General features: G+C 48.1%; 2 protein-coding genes across 2 annotated transcripts in view; one reads left to right on the top strand and one right to left on the bottom strand.

The window, feature by feature from the left end:
- EFR3A (EFR3 homolog A) overlaps positions 1 to 27,781 on the top strand; it is a 175,465-nt gene that overhangs the window by 98,488 nt on the left and 49,196 nt on the right. The window lies entirely within an intron of this gene.
- OC90 (otoconin 90) lies at positions 83 to 27,694 on the bottom strand. Its single transcript, XM_067712771.1, has 13 exons — positions 27,649 to 27,694; positions 22,118 to 22,183; positions 20,733 to 20,789; positions 18,303 to 18,477; positions 16,076 to 16,188; positions 14,037 to 14,165; positions 13,843 to 13,884; positions 12,511 to 12,579; positions 8,202 to 8,261; positions 6,419 to 6,535; positions 5,614 to 5,785; positions 2,887 to 2,993; positions 83 to 375 (listed from the first exon to the last, which is right to left on the bottom strand). Exons 1-13 carry the CDS (start codon positions 27,692 to 27,694, stop codon positions 83 to 85), a joined length of 1,446 nt encoding a protein of 481 aa, XP_067568872.1.

Genomic DNA, 27,781 nt, shown 5'->3' with positions numbered 1-27,781 from the left:
AGAGGATGGAGATGGGCCCAGAGAGGTTACAGTAGCAGGAGGGACAGAACGATAGGGTGTGATGGTCATTTTCTCTGGGAATCTATCTGGGGCCATGCTGTGGCCTGGTCCCCAGGAGACCAAGTGACTTCCCCAGGAATCTTCTGGTTCTTCTCAGGCCCTCCCTGGGCGGCGGGGCCTCCACGCTGTTCTCCTCAGAGCTGGAGCCAAGGGACGAAGCTGAAATCCTGCCATCCTCGCAGGACGGCCGGTGGCCCTGGCACTCCTGTCTGCCAGGTGACTTGAGGCTTTGGTTGTAGAAGGCAGAGGCCAGGCATTCAGCCGCTGTCTGGTCACAGACACAAAGCAGCTTCTCACACAGGCTCTGCCCTACACCTTAGGGGGCAAGAACAGAGTAGCAGACCTGAGACACCGCAGGATGCTTGCCCCTTCCGCCCTGTACTCGCCGGCTCCGTCCTGAACCTCTTGGTCCTGCGTCCACTGAGTCCTCTACTGGGAATATTCTTAACTTTGTCCTCCTGGTTAGCGCATACTCGTCCGTCAGGAATCCACCCGGCATCCCCCCACCACATCCAGAAAGCCTCCTCCAGCCCCTCTGGCTAAAGGGAGTGTCTTTCCTGTGGGTTCCCATCGAATCCCACCCTATGGTTCTTACTATCACAGCAGAAATACATGTATCTTTGCTATCTGTATTTTTATTTGCTCCGTCTGGTGACCCTACTTCATTTCTTGAAGGTTTCAATTGCATGTAGTGCGGGTTGGCATGCAGAACACGCGTGTGATTCAAAGGAAATAATGTATTTGAAGGTGCTCGGACATAGGCAAGCATTCTGCAAATGTTATCCTTGTCTGTGGTTTTCAAAGACGTATTTGGTCCGTTTAATGTTTTTTTGTCTGATCCTACCGCGAAGTATTCGTCAACCAGAACTTTTCTCATCACACTGACCCTCCACATCTCCTACCCTGGCCTTCACATCTCCTACCCTGGCCTTCACATCAGCCCCAGACATACTCGTTGCATCTCCACAGCAGGAGGCAGAAAGAAGAGACATGGAAGAGCAGAGTGGGCCCAGACCTGAGCCTGTTCCCCAGAGCAGCTCTGCACTTGGGCCCCTGTGCCTTATGTGGGGTGGCCCGGAGCAGGCTCCGAGATGCCCTTATTTCTCACAACCCGACACCTGCAGCTGCTACGGGACACGGTGCTCAGGGCTCACAGAGGGTCGGAACCAGTTCACAGAAGCCCTGTAGGAGTTTGAACGACACACACAACCTTCCTGGATTCAGTGAGACCAGAGGGATGAAGGCGCCTTTAGCTGAGCAGGTGGGACCTCAAGGCGTGATTGCATCACAGACAACGATCATCTGATCCTGTCACTCATGGGTTCTAAACCCACCCCTGGCTTCTCACCCCCTAGAGGACAAAATGTAAATGTTTCAGCCTTGGGTTCGTGATCTGGTACCTGTCTCGCCAGCCTCACCTTGCATCACTATGGTCCCGTGACTCCCATTATCTCTTCCCGAAATACAGAACTACGTGTCGTTCCCAAACTGCCAGGAGTTCCCCAAAGGCCACAGTCTTTCTCTTCCTTTTTCTTGGAACACCCACACCCAGCACGGCCACCTGGGAACCTGTTAACCTCTTGGAAAACCTCCTTCACTGCCCTTCTAACTTCTCCCAAATTCTCCCATCCTGGCTGCCATATTCCACAGGCTCAAAACCCCTTTCACCACGGTTCTGGGCACCTGTACCACCTTGTAGCAATACCAATGATAATAGAAGAGTCCCTTGCTTGTCTCTCTTCCTTGCGGGCTGTGAGCAGTTTGAGGCAGGGATCATGTCTGTTCACTGTGTTCCTAGGTCCCGATGGAGGTTTTTTGGATAAGCAGATAATTGGGTGAATGAATGAATGAGTAAGTGACATGTAAAGCACAGAGCTCCCTCCTGGGAAGTGAGAGGCACACACGATCCTCCAAGGCCGGGATTCCTGGAGGCCGAGGGAGGAGGTGGCACTGAAGCCTCAGCCTGGGGCTTCCCCAGATAAAAAGTGAGGGTGAGACAAACCCTCTCAGGGCTCTCGAGAAATGCTATAGGGACCATTTCCTTTTAAACTGCAAAGGGTAAGGGAAATACATCCACTGATGTACATGGGGAAGTGCAGCCAGAGAATGGAGATGAAGCCAGTTGTAAAGCAAGCCCAACAGAGTGAGGCTCCTGAGGGTGGGGCTGTTTCCAAATATCTCCCCTCCCCCCCCCCCCGGCCCTGAATGGCCATGGAGGCACCTCTGGCTTCCACACCTGGGAGGAGTGGAGATGCAGGCCCACCTCCTCCTTCAGCTGGAGACACTCCCCTTTATATGGGCTTCCTCAGGGGACCTCACTTGGGAAAAGCGTTCTGCTTCTCAGGAAAAGAGACCCACTGGCTCAGTGAAGACTCGGTTCTGGGTCTGAGGCTCTATGGTTTCACAGTTCCAGCCCCAGTTCTATCACCTCCTTCTACCTGTGTGGTCTTGGACCTCAGTCGCCGCCTCTGTAAAATGGGAAGTCTCGTGGTGCTACCTCATAGGATTGGTGTGAGGATGAACTCTGTTAATACACATGAAAAACTCAGAAGAGCACGTGGGAAGCACTCAGTAAGCATGGCTAATTTACATCATTCCCCGTCTGCTCTTACTGGCTCTGTGCCTTCTGTCAGCTGACTTAGCCTCTTGAACTTGAGTCTCCTTCTCAGTGGAATAGGAGTACTAATGTGTGCCTCAAAGTTAAGAAACGTTTTAAATCACATTAGAGATGAACAAGTGCTTGGGAAAGCAGCTATAAGATGAGCTGTGGTCCTGATGCTGACTTGAATGAAAGAACAACCCACTATGCTGGCTCACAGCACTTACACTTGGGGGTACCATCCACGCATACCACTGGTGGCCGAGGAAGCCTCTCGAGCAGGCAGTCCAGCCTTCTCACCTGCTCCAGGCAGCAGTGATGGGACAAACAGCACCTAAGAGCAAGGAAAATCGCTTACTGCCTAGAGCCCCCAGCTGTCCCCAGAACTCCCTCCAGGGCTGCTTATCCCATACTCCCTATATTGATGAGAGAAGCCAGTGCCTCCTTTCCAGTGCCAGTGGACTCATTTATATACATCCCAAGGGCCACCATGTATGGTTGTTCAGGTTGTGGACTGCACAAGGATGCCACATCTAAGGCAGTGTCCATCACACCGGATGTATCTTACTCTTTTTTAAAAAGCTTGGTGTTTTTATTGTGACTCTGTTGACTGAAAAGATGGGTGACTTGCATATTTATTATAATAATTTTCCAAAAGATGGAAATAAAGAGTCTTGAGGAAGGGTACCACTTCTAGCATACCATATGGGCTAAAAATAACCCACTCCCTCCAACCTTTTACATAATAGAACAGTTAACCTCACATCCATAAGGTACCCCCTTTGTCCATAGCCTTAAAAGAGAACAGAGTAACTATCTCGAACGTAAATAAAGAACTGCATCTAGGAAGGTGTCCAGCAAAGAGCAAGACCTCAGGAAATAGATGAGAATGGATCATGTTCTTGCTTTTTAGACCCACCCATCTGGCCTGATAAAGCCTCACAGTGTGCCCCCAGCTGATGGACACCCCGAGGGAACTTGTGATGGCTCCAACCCATAGGGGGCTACAATTGCTCCTTAATCCTCTCTTTTCAACTCTCCCCTGTCCTTTAACCACTCTCACTCGGTCCTGGAGGCCACAGCCGGAGGCGGGGTCAGGCAGACTTGTGGCTTTTCGGTAGTGCTTGTGCTTGACCACGTATGGGCTTCACCACCCATTCCATGGTGCCGGCAGTCGGAGGAGGAACCATCCACCTCTCACGTCACATTAGCCTGTGTGGGATGAGAACTGCAGCCCCCATTCTGCTGTTGTGATGGCCGAGCCACTGTCTTGTGTGGCATTCGGCTGGGGTGGGTGGCGGTGGATAGTTTATATAATAGTTAAAATCTAAAGTCAGTGAATCAGAAATCATATATGATCCAACTACCGTTGAAAACCATTCAAATGTCTCAGGATATAAAGTATGCATGGTTTGGAAAAGACACCGTTGCAGAAAATAATATCATTTTGACTAACCCTTCCTTGTTCAAGGCTATGGCTTTCCATTTTTCCATTTCTTCCTAATGGATGTCAAGGAAGCTGTATCATAGCTCACTTGCTGCCTGGTCAGATCTCATATTTTTTGTGAAATATGGTCAGTAGTCAGGAAGCCTCTTCAACAGCACCCATATTCTTTCCATAGGGTTCAGCAGAACGCAGTGACTCCTGCTACCTAAACTTCTGTTTTGCCTTATCTCACTGAGTGCTGTGGACTCAGGAACAATCCTTAAATGGTTCTCTGTCTTGGAGAGTAGAGGGCATGTTGTCAAGCCCCATGATGAAAACACAGTGATTCCACAGTGTGGTATACACTTTGCTAGAATAAAAACTTCTTCACTATCACCTGGTGGGAGGTAAATTTTCTGAAGTCTGCCTGGGCAGCAGAGCCCCTGATTTCCCAGAATACCCTGCAAAGGTTGCATGATGGGGCGGGATGACTGTGCAGTGGAGACAGGAGAGCTATTGTGGAGGTAGGTGGGTGCGTGAGTCATACAGCCGTGCAGACACCACGTGACCTGCAGTGGACATGTTCCATGTTCCTGCCAGTACTGTATCCCTTTGTGTTAACTACAGTAAGACTCGTCTTTTTCACTCTCAGCTATAGTTGTTGATTCTCCCCTGGCAAGCCCAACATCGGAGGCGGACATACACAATTTCACTAGAGCTCTAACTGGCTGTGAACTGCGTGAGTTTAGTCTTTAAACCTTATCAGTTCTGCTCTCAGCATCTTCCTCTAACTCATCTCCAGGTTGAGTTCCCCATCGTTTCCTCGGTGTCCCCACTGCATTTGTTACAGCAGGTGGTACTTTGTTGAATTGTCCATGTCTCTCACTCAGCAACGTCCCATGGGGCAGAGGCAGTTTGTTTTAATCCGCTTTGTTTAGGTTTAATCCTTTTTATGTCTCCAGCACCTTAGCACAGTGCCCAACACAGAGCAAAAGCACAATAAATGTAGGCTGCATGCCTATATAAATGAAGGAATAAATTGATGAATGCATGAGGTCAGTGAAAATTCTTCCAAGAACAGTAGGTAAAAAATTTGACAATTATGCTTAAAAGTTGTTGAGAAGCTCATTTCAGTGTGTCATCCTGCAGAGCAAATCAACTAGGGACCCCAATTCTACATGCTGCTCATTGCAAAATAGGCAGATTTGGGGTCTTCTGAAGTGTCTTTGCAGATTGACCGTCTTAGAGCAGCTGGGCAGTATTCGTGGTGGAGCTCTAGGCCAAATCGAAAGATCTGGGTCTGCCCGGCTCTGCCCCTTTGTGGCTGAAGGACCTCAGACAGGTCAGCCTCGGAGCCTCAACTGCTCATCAGGAAAATGGGACCATAATGGCAACAGGCCCTCCTGAGTGAAATAATGCTACTCGGCGAGCTCTCTGTGAGCCCGAAGCGATGTCCGACATCGAGGAAGGCTATCATCTCTCACTGCAGCATCAACACCGCCCACCCGCCATCCTCACCCGGCCGTACCTGTCCAGAGCGTCCCTTGGCTCGCCTTGTCCTTCCTGCCCACAGTAACAGCCGTAAGATTCAAATTCCTCCGGGCACCGGGATGTCAGACAAAAGAGCATCTCTCCAAGCTGTGGCATCACCCAAGTGTTGCCCCCGCTTCCCAGGTGCAGGAAGGTGAACCTGTCACAGGCTGATGAGAAACAAGGACTCTCTGTCTCTCTGTCTCTCTCTCTGGCCTCCTTCTCCTCTCCCCTCCTCAGCCTGCAACTTGTGCTAAGCTAGGCGAAAGTCCACTGTGCAAACTCCATTGTCCTCAGTTCAGAGGGGGAAGGACCACGAAGCCGGAGGCCTGCACAGGGCTCCTCCCCAGCCCCCCTCTCGAGAGCCTTGCATGCGTGGAGGGCTTGCCCAGGCATGAGCAGAGTCCTCCTGTGTGTCCCACTGGCTGTGGCTGCTTGCCGGTGCGGGGCCTTTGCCAAGGCACCCGAGGGAGGAGTACCATCCCAACCCAAGTGTTTCATTCTTTCCAGCAAACCACGCTGCGCATGACGCCAAGCGCTTTCCTTCAGGGTCAGTAAGAGCGACAAGAGCCCTCGGTCAGGGGTTCATTTCCCCGGCTCGGCCTCCAGCCGCTGATGGCTGCAGGCTCATCTGCCCGCTCTGAGAATCGAAGTGCTCAAGCGGCAGGAGGGATGGCGCCTCCTAGTGGCACCAAGTGGGACAGTCACAGTACGATGCGGTAGCCGAAGGGGCTTGGTTAACGACTTCACCAGAGGATCCCGAGGCCGGGAGAGGACAGACATCTCTGCCTGCTTCTGCTCACCTTTTCCAGATGTCTCCTCAGGACCACTTCTGACGGATGACACAGCCAACCCCAGAGATTTAATGCCGGCAGGGACGATGGTTACACCTTTGGCTGTGGCAACAATCTCTGCAGACCCTGAAAACACATACCTTTATGGTCCATATCTGAAAAGTGGTTCAAGAGGAGGTTTGCAGATGGACATGTAGTCAGGGCCAAATGCAGACAGAGCATCGGGAGAGTGTCTTCAAACTGGGTCTGCAGGCATCAGGGCAGAGACTCGGGGATCCATGGACACTACGTGAGAATTTCCAAATTTCCTGCGATAACAAAACTGACAGGACCCCAAGCTAGGCCACCTGGATGCCATCTCGTGGGCGAGAAAAGTCATAGCCTCTCAGGCCTATATTTGTGCTGTGTTTACCATCATGAGCCTGCCGAGCGAAGGTCCATGATGATGCTCGCGGGTGAAGAGATAAAAAGAATGGTGGAGAGATTAAGCCAACTCACAGTACTCAGGAATGCAGACTCCTCAAAGCACTGCATCAGCTTCTCCTCGTACTCAGAATTAAGTGCAAGGTCCTCTCCATGGCCGTCAAGGCTGCCCGTGATGTGGCTCTGCCTGCCCCATGCAGGCTCCCTGGCACTGTCTGGATCTCCCTTTGCTCTCAGACCTCAGTCCCACCAGCTCCTTTGGCTGGAGGCAGAGAGGTCTCCAACCCACAGGCCAGATCTCCAGCCCAGTGTGGTCCAGACCAAGGGAGCCTCAGTAGGCTCTGTGCCCACTCATCTGCTGACCCAGGCTCAGCTCCCAGAGCTCTGGGTAAGACCTGGGCCTCTGACTTGCAGTCCTTCCCCAAATCCACCATATTGGTTTGCTTTATACATCTGGGCTTCTGTCTCAGCTTGCTCAACACTGGTCCTCATGGGTTAGAAGCAGCCCTTTAGTAGTTCTGTCGTAACCTCAGTCTCCTAGGTTTAGTATCCTGCCCAGCTCTCCAACCCCACAAAGGTGAATCAGAGGGAACAGTGGAAAATAATGAGCTACCTTTATTTTCTATTAAAAATGGGTACAGGATTTTTGTTTACTTGGTTTCAAATAATAGTAGGCACTGTTGGCCCCTGGCATGTGCATATGAATGTAAATTGGTTCAGTTTTTCTCCAGGGCAACTTGGCAACACATTGAGAGCCCTGAAATGATTATACCTTTTATCCAGCAATTCAGCTTCTAGGCATGTGTCAGAAGTGGACGGGCATAAAGAAAGCGCATATCTATTATTTATAATAGTAACACATGTTGGAAATAACTGGTTAAACAGTTTATAGGGTTCCATACAGGAAACCGTGGCACAGCCTCTAAAAATCATGTTACGGAAAAATATTCCATGTCAGGGGAGTATCTTCTCATTGTATGAAGTGATACAGTGCAGACTGCAAAACCGTGGCTGCCAAGTGGTCTCAGATTCATTTTATTTATGTTCACAGATGTGCTCACTGTGGGTTGGGGCAGACTGGGGGAAAGCATCCTCAAATATTAAAAGTAGCCATTTTTATAACGTGGATTTAAATAGACAGCTAAGTACAGTTTTCTGTATTTTTCTAAATGCATCTCTTTAGCAGGTAGGTTTCAATATCTTCCTACTAATGGATCTATTTTCTGATTGCACTTGTCTAATTTTGGGCTGGGGGATATAAAAGTAAATTGGCTTCAATGATTTCTTTCATTCTGGGGAACACACTTGCTTTCATAAATATATGGGGGACAACAATATATACAACATATACAAAGCTGAGCACGCTTACCTGGAGAAGGTGTGGCCCTTGCATCTTCTGTGTCTTCCTGGACTTGGCCTGGTTCTGTCCCTAGAAGAAGAGAGAGGGAGTAGGCATTAACTCCAGTCTGTCCCATCTTGGTCTCCAGAGGCAGCTGCCATCCCACTGAGCCCAGGAGGCAACGTGCTTCTTGCTCTACCCCTGGTCGCCTCCCAGGAGAGCTGTGAGGGCAGGGTCCCTGCTGAGCTAAAAAAACCCCAGACTCAGGCTTGCTGATAAACACAGTCACAACTTGTCATGCTAGAAGCAGGTGAGGCTGTTGAAATACTTTGAGAAAGCAGACTTCTCCAGAATTTGAATGAAAATAAATAAACATAAAAATCGCATTTTTTGAACAGAGGAGAATAAGGCGGCAGAACTGTGTGATTCCAGTTGCTTGTGGTGTGGCTCTAGGAAGGCTGCTGAGCCCTGGTTTCTTTGTGAAATGAATCTGTTGCTGTTTAACAGTCACTAAGCTTCTCGTATGCTGTAGAATGAGTGTGTGTTTCCCCCCAACCCAGATTCATATATTGAAACCTAACCCCCAACAGGATGGCATTTGGAGATGGGACTTTGAGAGGTGATTAAGTCATGAGGGTAGATTCCTTGTGATGGGATTAGTGTCCTTATAAAAGGGACCCCAGAGAGCTCCCTCATCCCTTCTCCCATGTGAGGACACAGTGAAAAGGTAGCCAGCCGTCCATAACTAAGAAGTGGACTCTTACCAGAGCTTGACGATGCTGGCATCTTGATTTTGGACTTCCAGAGCCATGAGAAATGAATGACTGTTGTTTATAAGCCACCCAGTCTGTGGTACTTTGTTATAGCAGCCAGAATGAACTAAGACTTACTACATGCCATAGACAGCACTCAGTGTTTGGATTACATTAACTCAACAGCAACCCCGTGAGTTAGTACTACGCTCACCCTCCTTCACAAAGGAGAAAGGGGACACACTTGCTCAAGGTCACGGAGCCAGGAAATGGTGACATGCAAACCTGGGCCACCTGGCTAAAATTGACCCACTTAACCACTATGCTAGGCTACTGTTTTCCCTTCTGGCTGTACCCCAGAGAGCCAGAGGTGGGAACTCCAAAATGCTTAGGAAAGGAAGGAACTGCCTTAACTTCAGTGTGCCAAAGACCAAGTTTATGATGATGTTATGTGAAAATCAGCCTTTGAAATTTCCTGATGTGCACACGAATGCTCAGCAAAGAGAGAAGATCTTGGCAGTTCTAAGCTGGGGCAGATGGTTCTCGTCAAAGGCAGAATGTACAGATTCAGAACTAAAGGAATACTAAGCTGTACTACCCTGGGGAAATGACCCCACCTCTCAGAGCTCCTCCTTCATCTGTAAAATGGGGATAACAGTGGGCCTCTAGGGTGAGGGAAGATTAACTCAGAGAAGGTGCATAGGGGCCTAGGAACCCGCCGACACATCGGAGGTCCTCAACAATGTCACTGCGTATTAAGCAAGGAATCCATTTGTTTACTTAGTCACTCTTAGTATTAGTAAACCGTTATTATCAGTTATTTATACTTATTAATAAAGGAGCCATGGTTGTTAATGACCACAAGCAAAGTAACTACGTTAATTCTTCTGATGACATCTCGGTCTAGATATTTTTAAGTAGGAGGTTGTTCTCTGTGAATCATTATTGTATGACAGAAAGCCTGAATGAAGTCTGGGGTTAGAAACCAGTCTACAAGTCACTGCTGAATGACAGGGCTTTTAACCTCCCAGAGCCCCAGTTTCCGATATAATCTGCAGAATGGGTATAATAATATTTCCTCCAGGCCATGTCAAAAACTGGTCACCAGAACTGAACACAAATATTTAGATGGCATTTCTCCACTGGGTTTCTTGCTGTCCTCCTATGTAGTCCCCTCTGCTTACTTGTCCTGGAGAGAATGGTCAGTCGGGCAGCTCTGGTCTCAGCTGCCACTGTGAAAGGAAACCACCACATCTCAGTTACCAACCCAGCTCAGCACCTCAGCTGGGCAGAGGAGAGAAGGCCCATGGCAATCTGATCAGAGTATGTCTGGAATGTTGTTGCACCATTACTTCCCAATTCAGTGGACAAGAGGCCAGATAAGGGCCAGTGCTGTGTTTAGGCAAAGAGACCAGCAAATGACCGCTTTGGGAGAAAGGGCCATTATTTCCCCTGGTTGGAATGGCTTTGTTGGGGAAGGCAGCTGAAGAGGGAGTTCAGGTCTAGAAGTAAGGATGGAGACAGTGGAAGCCTCAGATCTCAGCCCTACCACCCAGCTCTCGGCTTGGACAACTTCTTTCTCCATCTCAATGTACCATTTCAATATGGAGGTTACAGCAGTTATTTCATAGGGTTGTATGAGCATTAAATGAGATTATGTATTTTAGGCAAGTCGTCCAGTATCCTGCATGTGATTTGACATTGTATGCGGTTTTTTATAGTCACACTAGAATTTTTGGAAGAAGATGCTGGCCCAGAATCTTCCCATGCTCTGTCTCATTCTCCGGTCACCACAACGGACCGGGATAATCATCCCTTTCCAGGGATTGGTAAACTATGGCCCTGCCCTCAGCCCGTTTTTGTAAATAAAGTTTTATTGGCACCACAGCCACACCCATCCAGTTACAGATTGTCTATGGCTGCTTTTCTGCTGCAGTGGCAGAGTTGGGTAGTTGCGACAGAGATCCTCTGGTCCACAAAGTCTAAAATATTTACTATCTGGCCCTTAACATAAAAAAATGCTGATACCTGCTTTATGCAAAGGGGAAATTAAAGCTTAAAGAGCTTAAACCACGCTTCCCAAGTCACACAGTTGAAAACTAGGAGAGCAGGGAATCCATCCCAAATCTGCCTGACTCCAAAACATAATTTCATCCCATAATGGTGAGAGAACAACTACAAACCCCAGACCTTTTCCTCACAAACTGTCCCACCTGCACCTGCATGATTGATTTTTGAGCCCGCATTCAGGCTGCCCCCTCCTCTGAGGGCATTTGTGGTCACTGCCTAGGTCATGGATGTGAGGGGGTGAGTGCGTGTGTGTTGGGGAGCGAAGATGAGAGTGTATCCCCTCACTTCCTCCCGTTGGACTCTAGACTCGTTGAGGAACCTTATTTACTTTGAGTCTTTTCCAGGGTTGTGCCACAAAGGGATGATGGGATGATGGTTCAGGCTGAAGAAAGTGGAAAATGTACGAATTTGGGGTTATTTTGTGATTGTCTGGTGGGGCCGTGAAGCCCGCAGCTTATCCTCAATTTAGCAGGGACATGGCCACTGCCAGTCATGCTGGGAATGGCTGCCGGTCGGAAGCAGGGTGTGTGGTGGAGCTTTGGTTTGGTGTTGGTGCCATTTCCTCTTTTCTCTGGACCCGGTCTCCAAGGCACGGGCTGTCCGGAAGCCGTTGGGGCTGACACGCCCTTGGACATGGAGGATGGCTGGGGGTGAACACATGAGCCTCTGCTTTTAACCTGGCAGAAGCAGCAGCAGCAACAGCAGAGGAGAGCAATACACAAACTTGTAGGGTGGTGGGTGTGCAGCGGGATCTCCCTGAGGTGAAGGGTTGCCAGATTTAGCAAATAAAAACCCAGGATGCCCAGTTCAATTTGGATATCGCATGAACAAAAGATACAATTTTAGTAGAAGTAAGTCCCATGCAGATCCTGGGACATACTTATATTAACAAAGTATGTGGTGTTGATCTGAAGTTCAATGTCAGATGGTCGAGGGCGGGGTCTGCGCTTTATCTGACAATTCTCCTAAGGTGGGACTAGGAGTTTGGGAGAAAGCTGAGCAAGTAGAGAAGAGATTTGGCAGTCAAAAGGAAGTAGGAGGGGTTCTAGAATGTTCCTGAGGCAGTTCCATTGTAAGCCCAGGCAGGGAGCATTTTAAGGGAGATAATCCCAGCAAGCAGGCAGCTGGCACAATCAAAACACGGCAGAAAGAGACTCACAGACTTTGAAAACAAACTTATGGTTACCAAAGGGGAAACGTGGAGGAGGGATAAATTAGGAGTTTGGGATTAACAAATATACACTGCTATATATAAAATAGATAACCAACAAGGACCTACTGTAGAGCACAGCGACCTCTACTCAATACTCTGTAATAACCTACACGGGCAAAGAATCTGAAAAAGAAGGGATATATGTTTATGTATAAATGAATCACTGCTGTACACCTGAAACTAACACAACACTGTAAATCGACTATACTCCAATAAAAAAAATTAAAAAAAGAAAAAAAATAAAGCTACTCTACCAAAAAAAACAAAAACAAAAAAACAACCCACGGATATTTGGGTTCCATACCGGTCCCCCTGTGTTCATCTTCTCCTGAGAGGGCCGTCAGGCTGGAGTCCGTGGGCTCCACAGGGACCACTGCAAAAAGAGCCCCCAGGAGCAACGAGTGAGGGATGCAAGTGCCAAGGGTCCCCAAGGACAGGCTGGATGGCTGGATGGGGCAGGAGGATAAGGGGGCTGTAAAAGACGTTCCCAGAAGGGCTGCTTGTCCTGCCTCGGGATACCTCTGCCTCTCGCACACCGCCCAGGACACAGGGGTGCCCAGCAAGGCCCCCCCTCGGGAGGGACTCCAGCCAGGGCTGGGTTCTGGTGGGGAAGGCGACACCATTGGACACAGGCTGTGGCGATGAAAGGGCTGCAAACTCCGAAGGTTTTTGCCTATGGAGTGTGGTCCCAATTTGAGAAGACCTGTGTTCAAAGGGAAGGCAGATGGCAGAGAGAAAAGGGCGCTGACTCAGAACGTCCATAGAGATACAACCCACACGCACACACGCAGCCATACACACACGTCAGCCTATACATGCCCATACACAAACCCACACGTGCACACACGCATGCACACTCATAGGCACGGGCACACCTGCATCCACGCACACACAGCCATATCGGCTTCCTCTTTAACAAATACTGCAGTGCTAATTCTGAGAAAGAGAGCCCAGCCCCAGGAAAGGAGGGATGGTTGGCCGAGGTGCACCTCGAACTTCCCATCCCCGGGTACCCACAGTATTGGGACTGAAAGATCGTGGGAACTTTGGCAGACAAGGAATGATGGGCATAAACTTAACTCTCACTTTTTTCATAAGATGCATGTTTTAGAGTCAGAATCATCCCTTGCTTAGTTCAGTAGACAGTTATAAGGAGGCTACCCTGTCCTGAAAAGTGACACACGAGAAAACAGCTTCCCCTTCAAGGAGCCTCACCTGGATCCAGGCAGCTCCTTGTGCTGCAGGCTCTGGGGGGCAGAGGAGGGGGACAGCCGGTCTGTTCCCGGGAGGCCTCAGTGGCCAGGAGCGCCCCCAGCCGGGAGGGGCCTTGCCCCGTCTGAGCACTGGACCCTGTCCTGCTTACAACTATAGGCCAAGAGAAAGAACCTGGGGTCTCCGTCCTAACTGGATTAAATTCACACCTGTCTACGTAGAAAGGGCCATTTGACTCTGGGTGTGAACTGAGTTTATCGGAAGTAATGGCGTCTCCGGCTGGGGGATGTGGGCACGCCTTCAGTGCCATGGGTCACTCCAGCTTCGGTGAGGCAGGCCGGGTGGAGGAGGTGTATCCACCCACTCCCATCAGTAGCCGGAGCCCTGTGGTCCAAACAAGAGCAGCTTCCCGAGAAGACCTTACCTCTGGGCAGAAGTGTCAGCAGCTCTTTCCTGCTGGTTGTCTCTGAAGAGAAAGCACATGAGAGAAGTGGTTTTGGAGAATGTTAGAAGGTGCTGGACTTGGCATCTGAAGAAGCACAGCTACGATTGGTCCCATACCAGCTCCCGCCGCAGATCGCCATCCCCACCGCTGATGCAGGGCCTGGATCTTCCTACCTGGAGGCTGAGCCAGACAGAAGGACGTGTCCAGAAGGTTCAGGGAAGAGTTGATGCTGGACTGAGCCAAGCACTCTATGGCAGCCTTGTCACAGGAACACAGCAGGTGCCCACAAGCGTCCCCGGACTCTGTACACAGAGCGAGGGCAGAGCAGACCGGAAGAGCTCACTGGGAATCCTAAGAGGTGGGGCGAACTCTAAAACTGACTCCCGCTCTGCCCCCAAAGCCCTGATTCTCTTGCGGTTTTCTTCATCTCATCCACGCCAGCTCCATGCCTTCAGCCGTGTGGGCCCAGCCCGGGAGCCATAGGCGCTCCTTTTCCCCTGCACTTACACCCGATCCACCAGGCCATCCTACCGGCTACTTGCAACCTATTTGAGTCTGACGTGCGTCCCCATCTCCACCCCCGATCACCCCCTGCCTAGGTGATTGAGTGACCTCACTGGCCCCCCCGCCTCCTGCCCAGCTGCCCAGCCTCTTCTCACTGAGGGGCCAGAACGGTCCTTTTCAAACCCAGGTTTCAAACTATACCTTTGTGTGTGTGTGTGTTCAGAACTTTGAGCAACTTCCGCACTCAAAGTAAAAGCCACTGCCCCCTGTTCCTTCTCAGACCTCACCTTCTTGCACTCCTCCCCCGTCTCGCCACTTCTGACCCACTGTTCCCCTTGTTTCTGAAACACCAGGCACCTGGAGCCTAGGGTCCACCACAGCTGCTTCCTCTATCTGCTCTTCTGAGTAGCCACAAGCTGGCATCCCTTCTCTCAGTCTGTGCTCAACTGTCACCTTCCCAAGGAGGCTTCTCTTGACTTTCTTATTTAAATAGGAACCCACACCCCAGCCCTCCCTATGCCTTTCCTCTGATTTATTTTCTTCCGCAGATCTTAGCATTATCTAACATACCGTATGATTTGTTTCTGACATTTTCGGTGTCTGACAACCAAGAGGAAATTCCAGAAGGTCAGGGTACCCCCAACACGTAGGCGCTTGTCTTACACTTGGTGTAGGTGCTCAGCGCGCGTGAGTTGAGCGAGTGAATGAATGAGTCATGTTTCTTCGTGTTCACTGTGTTCCTCACCTTGTAACTTACACCCTTCCTGATGCTCTGAACTCCAGCCAGTCCATGTGACCTGGACTGTGGGACCAGTCAAACCTGGGTTCAAACTCTGCCTTAGCCAGTTAGCAGCTATGTGACTTTGGGCAAGTTATTTAATTTCTCTGAGCTTTCCTCGCCTTGTCTGAAAACTGGGGATAATGACCCCCATCTAATAGGGTTGTTCGGACGATCAGAGTTGCTGTGTATAACATCCGTGGCACATAACAGGCACTCAGAGACGGTGCCCTAATATACTACCCCAGCTTGCCATGGTCCTCTTCCCTCAATGCCTTTGCCTATTCTTCTTCTGCCGGGATTGTCCAGAGACATGAAATAAAATTCCTGGAGTCACCCAGCTAGTAACGTGGAGGGCTGAGATTTGACCCGACGTGTGTGCCTGATTCCTACAACCACACCAGCCTTATTCATCCCTCGTGGACTCAACTTCTGTCACTGAGTTCTCAACAGATACCAGTCACCATATTAACTGTTTTACACTTAACATTGTTTACATTTCTTAAATGTAACATTGTTTTACATGTAAGCATTACTTAATTTTTATAACAAATCTCTGAAGCAGGTTTTCTCCTCCCCATTTTGAGGTTCCCAGTTGTTAAGTAGAAGGTCAGGGTATTCCCCCTAAATCATACAGTGCATAAGTAGTAAGCTATTTGCTCTTCTCAAGCGGCCAGGCTTGGTACGAGCATAAAATTGTAGAGCAGATAATCTGCTGAGCAGCTATTGTTTCAATTCAAAAAGAATTTGTTGTGCCTCTACTCCATGCAAGGTACAGATGCCATAGATCTGGCCCTTGTAGGGCTCCAAGTATACACAGGGATGTTGCCAATGGTGATGGTGATGAGGGTGGACCCTGGGAGCCTGGGCCTACAATCTCTGAACTGTCATTTCTCAGCCCAGCCTCCTGGGACACCTGGAGATGCTCACCACAGGTGATACTCTTGCTGACACAGTTGACATCTGTGCTAAGCTTGGCGGGGTCTTGCAGACAGTCGATCTCAGCAGCCTGCTCGTAACACCTGCGATGCTGGAAGCAACAGCTGTGGCACGATGGGGAAGGGTCAGGGTGAGAGTGTGGGTTAGGGTCAGAAGAGGGGCAGGCAGCACATGATCACTCTGTGTCTCTGGTTGGTTTCTGGCGGTGGCCTTTTCCAAATACTTAGGGTACACACACACACACACACACACACACACACACACACACACACACACGATATTTGAATTTGAATTGTATTACCTATGCAGCAGTTGCTATTATGAGCATTTACATGTGTGAAAAGTGAGACACATAAAGCTCTGTAACTTGCCAAGGTCAAGGCTGATCACAGAGAGAGGCTGACACTAAACAAGGGAGTCAGGTGGCGCTTGCAGTGCACGCAGCAAGCAGTGAAAACCAGTGTAAAGGAGAAGACACACAGGCAGCTGTATGGGCAAGCTACTAAGTTCCTCACATTACCCAACTCCTAAGAATTTGGGGGAGTCAAGAGAATGTCTGTAAAGACCCTGTCATGTGGTCGACACTCGATAAACTAGGGCAATGTTTTTGGAATCTGGCGTGCAAGTTCGAGGTGGAAATAATCTATCCTCCAGGAGTCTGGAAATTCCCACCTCCATCACCTGCAACGTGTAAAGTAATTGAAATTGGGTAGGCCCACCATTCTGCCAGTTCTGGCCATCAACGCTTTGATCATTCAGACAGGGATGAATTACTGCTTCATTTCTTTGACTTCTAGGTTTGTGGGTGTTTTAATAACTAAAGGAAATGGTAAGGGAGGACCTGAAAGGAAAACACATTCCCAGAAATGGTTCTGGCACTGTGCCCCGAACAGATTCAGCCTCCCCCTTTCTGAATGTCAACGGGCTGGCTTATGGTCCCAGAAACGACACACTGCCCTTCTGGTGCAGAAACAGCTTACACCAATGGGAATCCTTCCCTATCTCCTGGGAGTCTGCGTAGATGAAAGCACACACTTTATCACACTGGATTTGGGCACAAATAGAATACCAGTGAGGTGTAGACATGGTCCTGGAGTAGGGGGTGAGATGTGGGTTCAATTTCCTGGTTCCACACTCCTGTTGCTGCTGCAGTTACTATAGCTCCAATTACCACTATTACGACTACTACTTCTACTACTCCTACTGCTGCTACTACTACTACCAACACCACATTACAGTTTTGTTAGTACTGATGCTATTACTACTATTATTACTATTACTATTACTACAGCTACAACTATTCTACTACTACTGTTACTACTACTACCACCACCACCACCATTAGTTTTATTAGTACCGATGCTATTAATACTATTATTACTATTACTATTACTACAGCTACTGTGACAACTATTCTACTATTACTGTTACTACTACTACTACCACCACCACCATTACAGTTTTATTAGTACTGATGCTATTACTACTATTATTACTATTACTATTACTACGGCTACTGTGACAACTATTCTACTACTACTGTTACTACTACTACTAACAGCACCACCACCACCACCAGTTTACTAGTACTGCTGCTGCTGCTGTCACTACTGTTATTACCACTGTTACTATTAATACTACTATAGCTACCTAGACAATTGTTACTACTAATGTTGTTACTATTACTACTACTATTACAGCCTGACTATGACTCCCACAATACTATTACTACTATCACTACTACTACTACAGCCCTACTAATATTGTTATCAATCGCAAATACTCTTGCAGACCTAATAAGCCAGGCAAATCCCAATCACTTTAACTTGTATTTGCTCATGTAATCCTAAACAATAACTCTAGGAGGTAGGTGTTATTATTACCGCCATTTAATAGATGAATAAATGGAACACAAAGAAGTAAAAGAACGTGCCTAACATCACAGAGTCCCTTAGGAACAGAGAATTGGAGGTACTGGGTTATAGGTGATATGCATAAAACTCTAACAGATACCACCAACTTGTCCTAATTGACCCTCCTGCTACCAGTAGCTACTTGCCATATCCTTGCTAACCCCGGATGCTTCTAAGATTTTAAATTTTATTGCACACACCCACATACACCTGCACACACAACGAAGCCAAGGGAGTTTTCCGCATCTGTGCTCCGCCCAGGCCTCAGCCGGGCTTCCACGAGCTCACGTTTTGGTCGTGCTCACCTGTCAGACTCGTCCACAGGCAGCCCTTCCATCTCAAACCTGCAGGCACAGCCGTAGTCTTCGAAGTCCCGGGGGCAGAGACCAGCCACACACTTCATACCATTCACGAACTGGAGCAGTGCGGGGAAGTTGGTGAAGACATCCTGCAGCCAGGTGAAGTGAGAGCCCAGGCAGTCTGGGGAGGAGAGGAGGGTGCACCAGGAGCCAGAGTTGAGGAGGGAGCCCCCTTCTCGGGTGGATGGTGCCTTATCACCTACTAAGCACCTGCTGTGTACTTAGGACAATTCTAGACAATTGAAGGGAAGCAGGTTTACTAGCCGTGGTCCCTGTTGGTTGCCCACCTGACAGCCATTCATCCCTCTTCCTTACCAACAAAACTGAAAAGCACTCAAGGAAGGTAACCTCCTCCCCAAGTCCCTGGGAATGTTTACTAGTCATTCTTGGCTCATCGTGGTAATCCCATGCTTCCAAGACAAGGGCTAGTCTGGGGCTGAGCATGAAACCCAAATGTGACCCCAAAACCCTAAGGGTGAGACTGTTAGAAGCTTTGGGGAAATACTTCTTTCTTAATAAAGCATAAAGGCATGTAAGAGGGTCCTTCTGAGCCACACCTTTCTCCTTCCTTGAATATGGGGAGGATGTGTTGGCTGGAATTGCAGCAACCACCTTGCAGCCATGAGGCCCCAAGCCTAAAGCTGAAAAACTATTATGTCCAGGGTAGCAGTGGGGTAATATAGAACAAACCTGCTGGGTCTCTGATACCTGTGCTGAGCTACTGCACCAATGCTGGTGCCTTCAGATGGCTTATGTGAGATCATTAAATGTCTTTATTATTTAAGTCACTATTAGTTTGCTGAATGGATCCCTGATGATAACAGTCCTGGCAATAAAGAAGTATAAATCAGTGCAGGAAGAGAAGGGGTACAGACACTAATAACTTGAGGGCACCTGCTGTGTGCCAGAAACTGTGTTAAGTGCTTTATTTTATTTTTTATTTTATTTTTAACATCTTTATTGACACATAATCGCTTTACAATGGTGTGTTAGTGCTTTAAATAGTACAATAGTTAAAACTGATGGAGTGAGTAATGCTTTATAAAGCTTTCATTTGGTCTATGATCCCATAAACTTCTTGGGTTTTTTGTTTGTTTGTTTGCTTGTTTTTGGCAGCACCATGTTTTTGGCAGCCAGATCTTAGTTCCCTGACCAGGGATTGAACTCGCGCCCTTGGCAGTGAAAGCTCGGAGTCCTAACCACTGGACCACCAGGGAATTCCCCCCCATAAACTTCTTGTTAATCCTGTAAGGCAGATGCTATTCTGTCACCTCCCTTTCATGGGTAAAGAAATAGAAGGTCAGAGACGTGCCCGAGGTATCCACCAGCAACAATGACTTATCCTAAACAAAAATGCTCTTGCACACAAAATGGGCAAGAAAACAGTATCCACCTTTTTGACTCTACAACTCGTGGTCGCCCTCTCTGCTCTCTGCCTTTCTGATTGGATGATCGTCAGGTGCTTAATGAGGTGACCCCATAGCACCGATTTAAACACACAGGGTCATCGTGGGGAGCTTGGGGAGATCCAAAGTTGTTTGTGAGGACCACGTCCACCTCGACTGTTCACTGCTCTTCTAGTTTCTTCCTACCTCATTCAAACTTCCCTTCCCGCCTTTTGTTTCCACACAGCCTTATCAGAAACATGAATACATGATTCTACGCTGATGGAAAAAGCCACCCTAAGGTTTATGTGTATGTGTATGTGTTTATAGAAACATGCATTTTCATTCAAGAGCTTCCAGGGCACCTGCACTTAGTCATACATACATTTTAAGTGCAGTTTTACACGCAGCACTGTCTAATCCCATAGCAGTTCAGAGTCACCTTGCTCATGTCCATCTTACTATAATCTTATTTTGGGTACTTTTAGTCATCAGTGATGGGAATCATCGTAATGCCGTGTGATTAACAGTCAAATAATAGATATATAACTGATCAGTGGAATGCTTCTTAAACTTTATGTATATTCAGTAGTTGAGAAGGAAAAATAAAACCACTTTTGTGGAAGGGGACCAAGCTCTGGACTCAGGGGAGACCTTGTCCCTTCTGGCTGTGTGGCTTTGGGCAAGTCCCTAACTCCTTTGGCTCAGTTTCTTGCCTGTAAAGTAGGGATGCCATTCCCCTCCTGGCCAGGTTGAGGTCGGGATGAATGAAGGAAGGACAACGAAGCCACGTGGCACCTCAGTGACTCACCGTGCGCTAAAGGGCACCACTACTCTCATCAGGACCTGGGTCACATTGTGGGAGCTTGCTGACGAGGCTGTGGGAGCTCAGAGGGCAGAGCCCAAGGCCCTGGTAATTTCCTTAGATTTCCCACACACACCCCACGCCCTGACACCTGGGGGAGTAAAAGCAAGTTCAGATTTAACTTACCAAAAATTTCGGCCACTCCTCCCACATTTTTAAACACCCCGTTGAGGAAAGTCATATCTAAGTGGAAGGAAGAGAAAATAAATTAGAGAGGCTTGAGGTCTCCCCCTTTCCCTTCCCTGTCCATCCCCTGTGGGAAGAGTGAGTAAAACCCCTTCTGTAAAGATAGATTTGACCTTGGGCTAACTTTCTAGTAACACAGGTTACCATAGAAACCTGATAAGATAAAAACCGTGAACTGTGTTTCTAGACAACAATGCTCCATGATAAAAAAAAAAAAAAAAAAAAGGCCCGTGGATGGTGAGGTGTATCTGAGGAACTACAAACACCTGGTGGGAAGCCATCATTTTTGGGTCTCCATCCGCGTGACGACTCATTCAGGTGGGCACGTCCATCCTGGCATCCTAGAAATTATACCTATGCGGTGGTTACTAGGGGTACTGACTCCTGTGGAGAGTGAAGCTTCTAGGCCAGGGCGGGTCCTGGGGCTGCTGCACGTGAGCCCCGTTCCCTTGTACCTGAGTTGTTACCTAGGGGATCCTGGACTACTGTGTAGGTTGCTGCCAGGGGTTATCTCGATAAAGAAGAATGGCTGGCATGGCCTGCTGGCACACAGTGCTTCCTGGCCCTGATCCTTCTAAAAGCCAGGTGTGGCCTGTGAGTCTAAATATCTACCTGAAGAAGACCTCCTAGTGGGCATTGCACTTCCCATGGGGGTGATGCCGTTTGGAGAGAGGCCACTAACATTCGTGTCTGGATGGGACTGATCACTTAGCTTGCGTGGGTTCCCGCACAAATAGTTCGGCTGACTCAGCTCACCTCTCTGCAAGGTCAGAAACGAACGCTTAACTCAGGGTTAACCTCACCAGCTAGTTCACGAGGTATTCTATTCTTCAGCGATGCCTGTATAAGAACCCACCTGAGAAATATTTACAATCCATCACCAGGAAAACCTTCCATTCCCCAAGGAACAATTACAGGTCCCTCCCTTCTAATAACCAGAGGATACATCATATTTTTACATCATACATCATATGATGTAAAATACATCATATTTTTCTTTTCGTCCTGCCTTTTAATGCAGTCACTACCTAACCCTCATTCATCAGCCCATTTACTTCCCTCTTCTAGTTTCCCCTTTCAGCTGACCTGTGTCTTTGATGAGAGTTTTTAGTGCTTTATCTCAAAAGAGAGACCAACAGTGGGTCAGACACCAGAGTAAACTGTGAGAGAGAGGCTTTTGAGTCTTATTCAAATCACTTTACCTACAAATGCCACAGCAGTAAATGGCTCTAGGGTTTATTCAGAAGGGATCGATTTCTGTGCCGATATCCTAGACAGCTTTCTATCCAGCTAGGTCTCCTAAGAAAAGATCAAAGGATGCTTACTGATATTTTCTGAGAGTCCTGGAGGCAGCTCCCATGGAAGATGTGGGGTGTCCAGAGGGTGGGCCACTATAATCGAGGAGGAGAGCAGGGTTAGCACCAACACTGCCGCTGCCCTAGTGCTGGGCTACAGCTGGGAAGTGGTGGCCGGGATAGCAATGAGGATGCACATAAATTCAACTCTAGACATATTTTTCTAGTACCTGCTATGTGCCAGATCTCTGTGGTCACCTCTTGAAGAAAATAAAGGAGTGGCTGGGTAACCCAGTGTTTTGTATTAGTTGGCCTTAAGGGAGTGGCTTTCTGGTTCAGGATGGGGAGGTTTAGGGGCTTACCTTGAGGCTGTTGTTACGCACGAAGCATACAGTTTTAACTTATGTTGCATGTTTGTTTGGAGTTACTTGAGATGACGGATTGGTGGAAATAAAAACAGACATGGAAAGGACCCCAAACTCCAAGTAGTTTATAACTGAGGACAGGGGTTTCCCCCAGACTATCAGCATCAAACTCACCTGGGATGCAGGCTCAGTAAAAGGTACCATCCTTGTGCCCTCACTCAAGTCTGATCCAGCAGGTCTGGAGTAAGGCTCAGAAACAGATGTTTTTAACAAGCTCCCCAGCTGGTTTTAAAGTTGATGGCCTAGAAACTGCACTTTGAGAAATGTTGCTTGGGGAAAACATGATGATTTCTACAGTACCCAAATATTACCACCAACCTCAGTTAGTGTTTCATCAAGGTGGGAGGATGGGCAATGGGGACAAATGGATGGGAATTGGAATCTTAGTTCAACCAGGGACCAGCTCCCTAGAGGCTCAGAGGGCTTACAGACTTGTCCACACTCACAGTTCTTTCCCCCCTGGTTATATGCAGCATATGAGTAGCCTGAAATGTTGAAAGATTTTTGTCTTTCTTCACAAAGTGGTCAATTTAATCAGGCCCATAAGTTTGACATTGTTTGGAAACCTGCAAATCTGAAAGCCACAAAGGGTTGGCCTTCAAAGAAGCAGGTTAGATTAAATTTATTCAGGAAGATGCCCCCAGTTGGCCCTGTTTGGCTTAGAGCAGGTTTCACGGCCTAAGACTATTGATATTTGGGCTGGATAATTTTCTGTTGTGGCTGTCCTGTGCATTTTGTACCCCTGGTTGATATCTGGGGGACTGCAGTGAGCTGGAACAGCTGGGATCAATCCCTCTTGGATGCCACACTCCAACCATCCTGAATTGCTCTCAGTTCCATGAGTGTGCCCTGACCCCTGGGCCTTTGCACAGGCCATGTCCTCTGCTGGAGTGCTTTGTCCATGACTCAGCCTGGCTCAGCTACTCACCATTTAAGCTTAGTTTTAACAATACCGTGTGGAAGTCTTTCCTCTCTCCTTCCCTCCATGTTGGAAGACTCTGGCTAGTTGCCTGCCCTCTGAGCTCTCATGCCCACTCCCACCTTCTGGTGACCTCTACCATGGTACTATTCATGCTGATTCTCAGGGTCTCCTTACTTGTGGGTCTCTGGCATTAGACTTTGAACACCTGAGGGCAGGAACCTCATCATAGTTCCAAAGCCTAGCACCTCATTTGGGGTACTGTTTGCTGAGTGGATTAAAGGAAACCATGAAGAATGACTTGGAAGGGCTGAGATGGGAGGCCCAGAGCCCAGTAAGGTTTAGACTGACTGTACTTGTCCAGGACAGAGGAAACAGGAGTCTTTCTTAAGACTCAAGACTGCAAACCCAAATCTCTCCAGGAGTCAGGCAGATGATTTGAACAAGTGGTCCAGTGCTGGGAGACAATAAGGATTGGTGGAGACTGTGGAGAACTTGAGAGCCCCAGGTCACAGTGGGAGGGACAGCTGTCACTCAGCCCCAGGCCTTGGGGAAGGAATCCCACAATCCAGATCTTAAAAAATTTGTTGGAAGTCTGGAAAATCTTCCCATTTTAAACTCTTGGCTCAAATTTTAAATTAAAACAGCAACAAAAGCAGGTTGCAGGCTGATTTTAGTTTGAGGGCGAAAGGAAGATACTTTGTGTGTGTGCAGAGGGGCTTGGTGGGGTCAGTACGCCACCTAGGCCAGCCAGGCAGGGCTTGAGCTGACGTACACGTCTCAGCTTTTGGTTCCAACCACGGCTCCTCTCTGCCAGGTTCTCGGAATGGTTCCCAGGAAGAGGAGTTCCCTCCTGACTGAGCGCCACGGGCTGTACGGCGACAGTGCTCTGCACAGTGCAGGCTTTCAGACCAGGAGGGAGACTCACAACTTCAGTTCTGTTCGAGCCCTTATCACAGAGCCCGTGTAACTGCTCTGGCACTTTCTACACTGGGCACAACGGCCTCAGGAACTGTTTAATTAGCATACCAGCCAACAGCTAAGAATATCTACTGCCCACTTAAGCAGCGATTGTAAAATATGGCCTGCTGGGCTTCCCCGGCGGCGCAGTGGTTGAGAGTCCGCCTGCCGATGCAGGGGACGCGGGTTCGTGCCCCGGTCTGGGAAGATCCCACATGCCGCGGAGCGGCTGGGCCCGTGAGCCATGGCCGCTGAGCCTGCGCGTCCGGGGCCTGTGCTCCGCAACGGGAGAGGCCACAACAGTGAGAGGCCCGCGTATCGCAAAAAAAAAATATATATATATATATATATATATACGGCCTGCTCCTTGTTCATTACTGCACTGGTATTTCCTTTGTGCAACTGATAATAAAATTTCTGCTCTGGAGGGTGGGGAATGATCTTCTTACTGACATGGGCTAATCAGGTATGTTTGCCCCCCTACACTCCCACTTACTTTTCGGGATATCGGTGCCCACGCATTTTCATGAGCAGCTATAAAAGTCACCCTGGATTTTATTTTATTGTATTTAGTTTTATTTTTTCTTTACATGCTGCAATATTTATTCCAAAAATCTTTAAGAAAACCCTACTTTCAGCAGGGAATTGTTATAACCAGTGAACATAACGGAGAGAGATGTTTTCTCTGAGCTAATAGGAAACTGGCCCAGAAGTGAACTATAGCAAGAAGATTGATTTGGCACTTAGAAAAGAAACTTTCTAGACCTAAATAGACATTTCTCCAAAGAAGCCATACACACGGCCAAGAGGCACATGAAAAGGTGCCCAACACCGCTAATTATTAGAGAAATGCAAATCACAACTGCAATGAGGTACACCTCCATCACCAAAAAATCCACGAACAACAAATGCTGGAGAGGGTGTGGAGAGACGGGAACCCTCTGGCACTGCTGGTGGGAATGTGAACTGGTGCAGGCACTATGGAGGCTCCTTAAGAAACTCCAACTCCAGCAATTGCTGCGCCCTGAAGTCTAAGGCAGTGTTTGCACAGAAGCCTCAACCCGCATCCCTCACGGCTGCTCCTAGCCAACAGCTCAGCAGGTATTCATGGTGGGCTGGGTTCCTGGGGGACGCGGGACTCTTCTGATGGACTCCTCCCTGGGGGCCTTGCCAAATTTCCTTAGACACACCTGTGTCTGTCTAGGATGCGTTCACCACCACCCCTCCCCGGTCTGTCCTTCACTTGCAGAGCTGTATGACCTCTCCCAGACTTTCCTGGTTGACACTCCATTTTTTTAATCACAGTTGAAACCTTTCCACACTTAATCCTGTCCTGTCATCAGAGAAGACCCAGACTTCTTTGAGAGTAGCGTGCAGGCAGAGGCCTCAAAAACAGACCTTTCCCCCTACAATGTCACGACCAAGAATTGGCGAACTGGGGAGGTGGGCGGTCTCTATGGTGGCCACACACTCACCCCTGCAAAACTGGAACTGTAGGCACGGCACATCTAAACCCATATAAAAAAAGGGTATGTTTGCACTTAAACTTTCTATGGTTATACTTTTTTTTTTTAACTCTAGGTGTTTGTGTTTGAAAATAAAATCTCTCAGGACAAACACAAATGTCTGTGACAGGTTATCATAACAGGATATCATGATCATTTTTAGTATCACAATGTAGTAGTAAACTAAGGGGAAACAGAGTTAAAGCAAGAAGGACAGATAGAAAAATGTTTAGTGGCCTCAATTTTATAAAGAAATTAAAAATTTTAAAAGGCATGTAAGTGGGGGTGGGAGGACGTAAAAGGACAATTTTGATCAAAGGGAAATGTATCATTTTGGAAGAAGAAAGTGTTAGACAAGAAAAGAAGTTTAAAAATTATAAAAATGGGTTTTGGTAAATGAGATTTCATTTAAAAGGAAAAAAAATAGGGAAAAACTGTAGAACATTGCACAATTTGGTCACCAAAGATGAGGTGAGTCAAGATCATAGCTGGGATCTTTTTTTTTTTTTTTTTTTGCCACGCCGTGCGGCATGCAGGATCTTAGTTCCCTGACCAGGGATCGAACCTGTGCCCCTTGCATCGGGAGCAAGTAGTCCTAACCACTGGACCGCCAGGGAAGTCCCATAGTTGATATTTGATCAAGACCACTTAAGTTCTTGAGAAAGTTTGAGGGGCTGACACATCAGCCCCAGTTGTTCTAGCAATGGGACCCCAGTCATGACCAAAACCTTTTAATAAGAAAGAAGCGACATATGAAGGAAGTAAATAATCGATAGAAGCCCAGCACATTCTGGAAGGGGTTGACCCACTCTGTCTCAGAGGAAAGGTCCGAGGTGGTGTTTGGAAGGATTTGAACTTGAAGGGAAGACTTTGCATCTTATGGAAAGTGGTTATATTCTAATTTCAACCTACAAGCTTCTGGACGACATGCAAACCTCTTGAATTATCTCCTAACTCAGGTCCTGGTCAAGATAAACGATCAATAATATTGTGGGTTCCCTTTGCTTCACTGTCACTATTGGGATTGGAAGGGAACCACAGAGAGGGGAGGGTCAGTGGGTTGGTCCAGAGTTTACCTGAATATAGAAAAAGAAGGAGAAAAATGACAAGATAAATGAGTGATCTCAGCAACGACAGTGCCCAAGCAGTTGCAGGAAGGAAAGAAGTGATTTGGGATGTTTAGCTGCATAAATATGCAAATAAGAAAGCGCATAGGAAGGAGCCGGAAGACTCAGATTCACAGCTAAGATCCCAAGTGAACTCGGAGTTATTACGCCGGCTGCCAAGGAGCTTACTTAGATGGCTTTCAGGCTTGGTGGCATGGGCCCCAACTTTCGAATGTGGGGTTGGAAGTGTTTGCTTTTACACCAGAGATGCCTCCAGAAGGGGCAAGGGAGCTGTTGCATGTCAGGAAGGCCAACACACTCCAAGGGAATCAGCAAAGCAAGGGACAGCAGCCCCAGAGCAGCGGGGGAGGAGATGCAATACCGGGTGGAGAGGACCTTGCTAACCCTTTGCCCTTTGTTCTCTGGTGCCCACTTACCCCCATCCCACGTGTCCATGCTCAAAGTACCAGCTTTAATATCAGTATTAACCCTCGAGCTTATCATTCATGTTTGATTTCCACCACTCATTAGGCAAGGTGATAAAATTACTAGTAAGCAAATCAGATGGAATTTGACAAGACGGCCCAGGGTTCATTGTATGTAATTATATACTAAGCCAGAAATACAGTAAAATACCGTCACTCACCGCCTTGCGGGGCCATTAGCATTCCTACAAGCAGAAGCACGATCATGGCAGCAGAGCAAACAGTGGGGTCCTGGCATCAGCTGCAACAGCGTCCTGGGAGAGAAGTCAGCATAATATGGCAAGTGTGCTTTCG

This window comes from Pseudorca crassidens, chromosome 17 (assembly GCF_039906515.1).
Source record: "Pseudorca crassidens isolate mPseCra1 chromosome 17, mPseCra1.hap1, whole genome shotgun sequence".
NCBI classification, from domain to species: Eukaryota; Metazoa; Chordata; class Mammalia; order Artiodactyla; family Delphinidae; genus Pseudorca; species Pseudorca crassidens.
This window is presented reverse-complemented; position numbering and strand designations above follow the sequence as displayed.

What these genes read in the sequence shown, in the direction of transcription:
- OC90 (XM_067712771.1), bottom strand. Translation starts at nt 27,694, where the DNA reads ATGATCGTGCTTCTGCTTGTAGGAATGCTAATGGCCCCGCAAGGCG. An exon ending in GCTAATGGCCCCGCAAGGCG is followed by an intron (nt 22,184 to 27,648) that starts GTGAGTGACGGT and finishes CCTCGATTATAG; the next exon opens with TGGCCCACCCTCTGGACACC. An exon ending in CAGCAAGAGTATCACCTGTG is followed by an intron (nt 14,166 to 16,075) that starts GTGAGCATCTCC and finishes CTCTGTGTACAG; the next exon opens with AGTCCGGGGACGCTTGTGGG.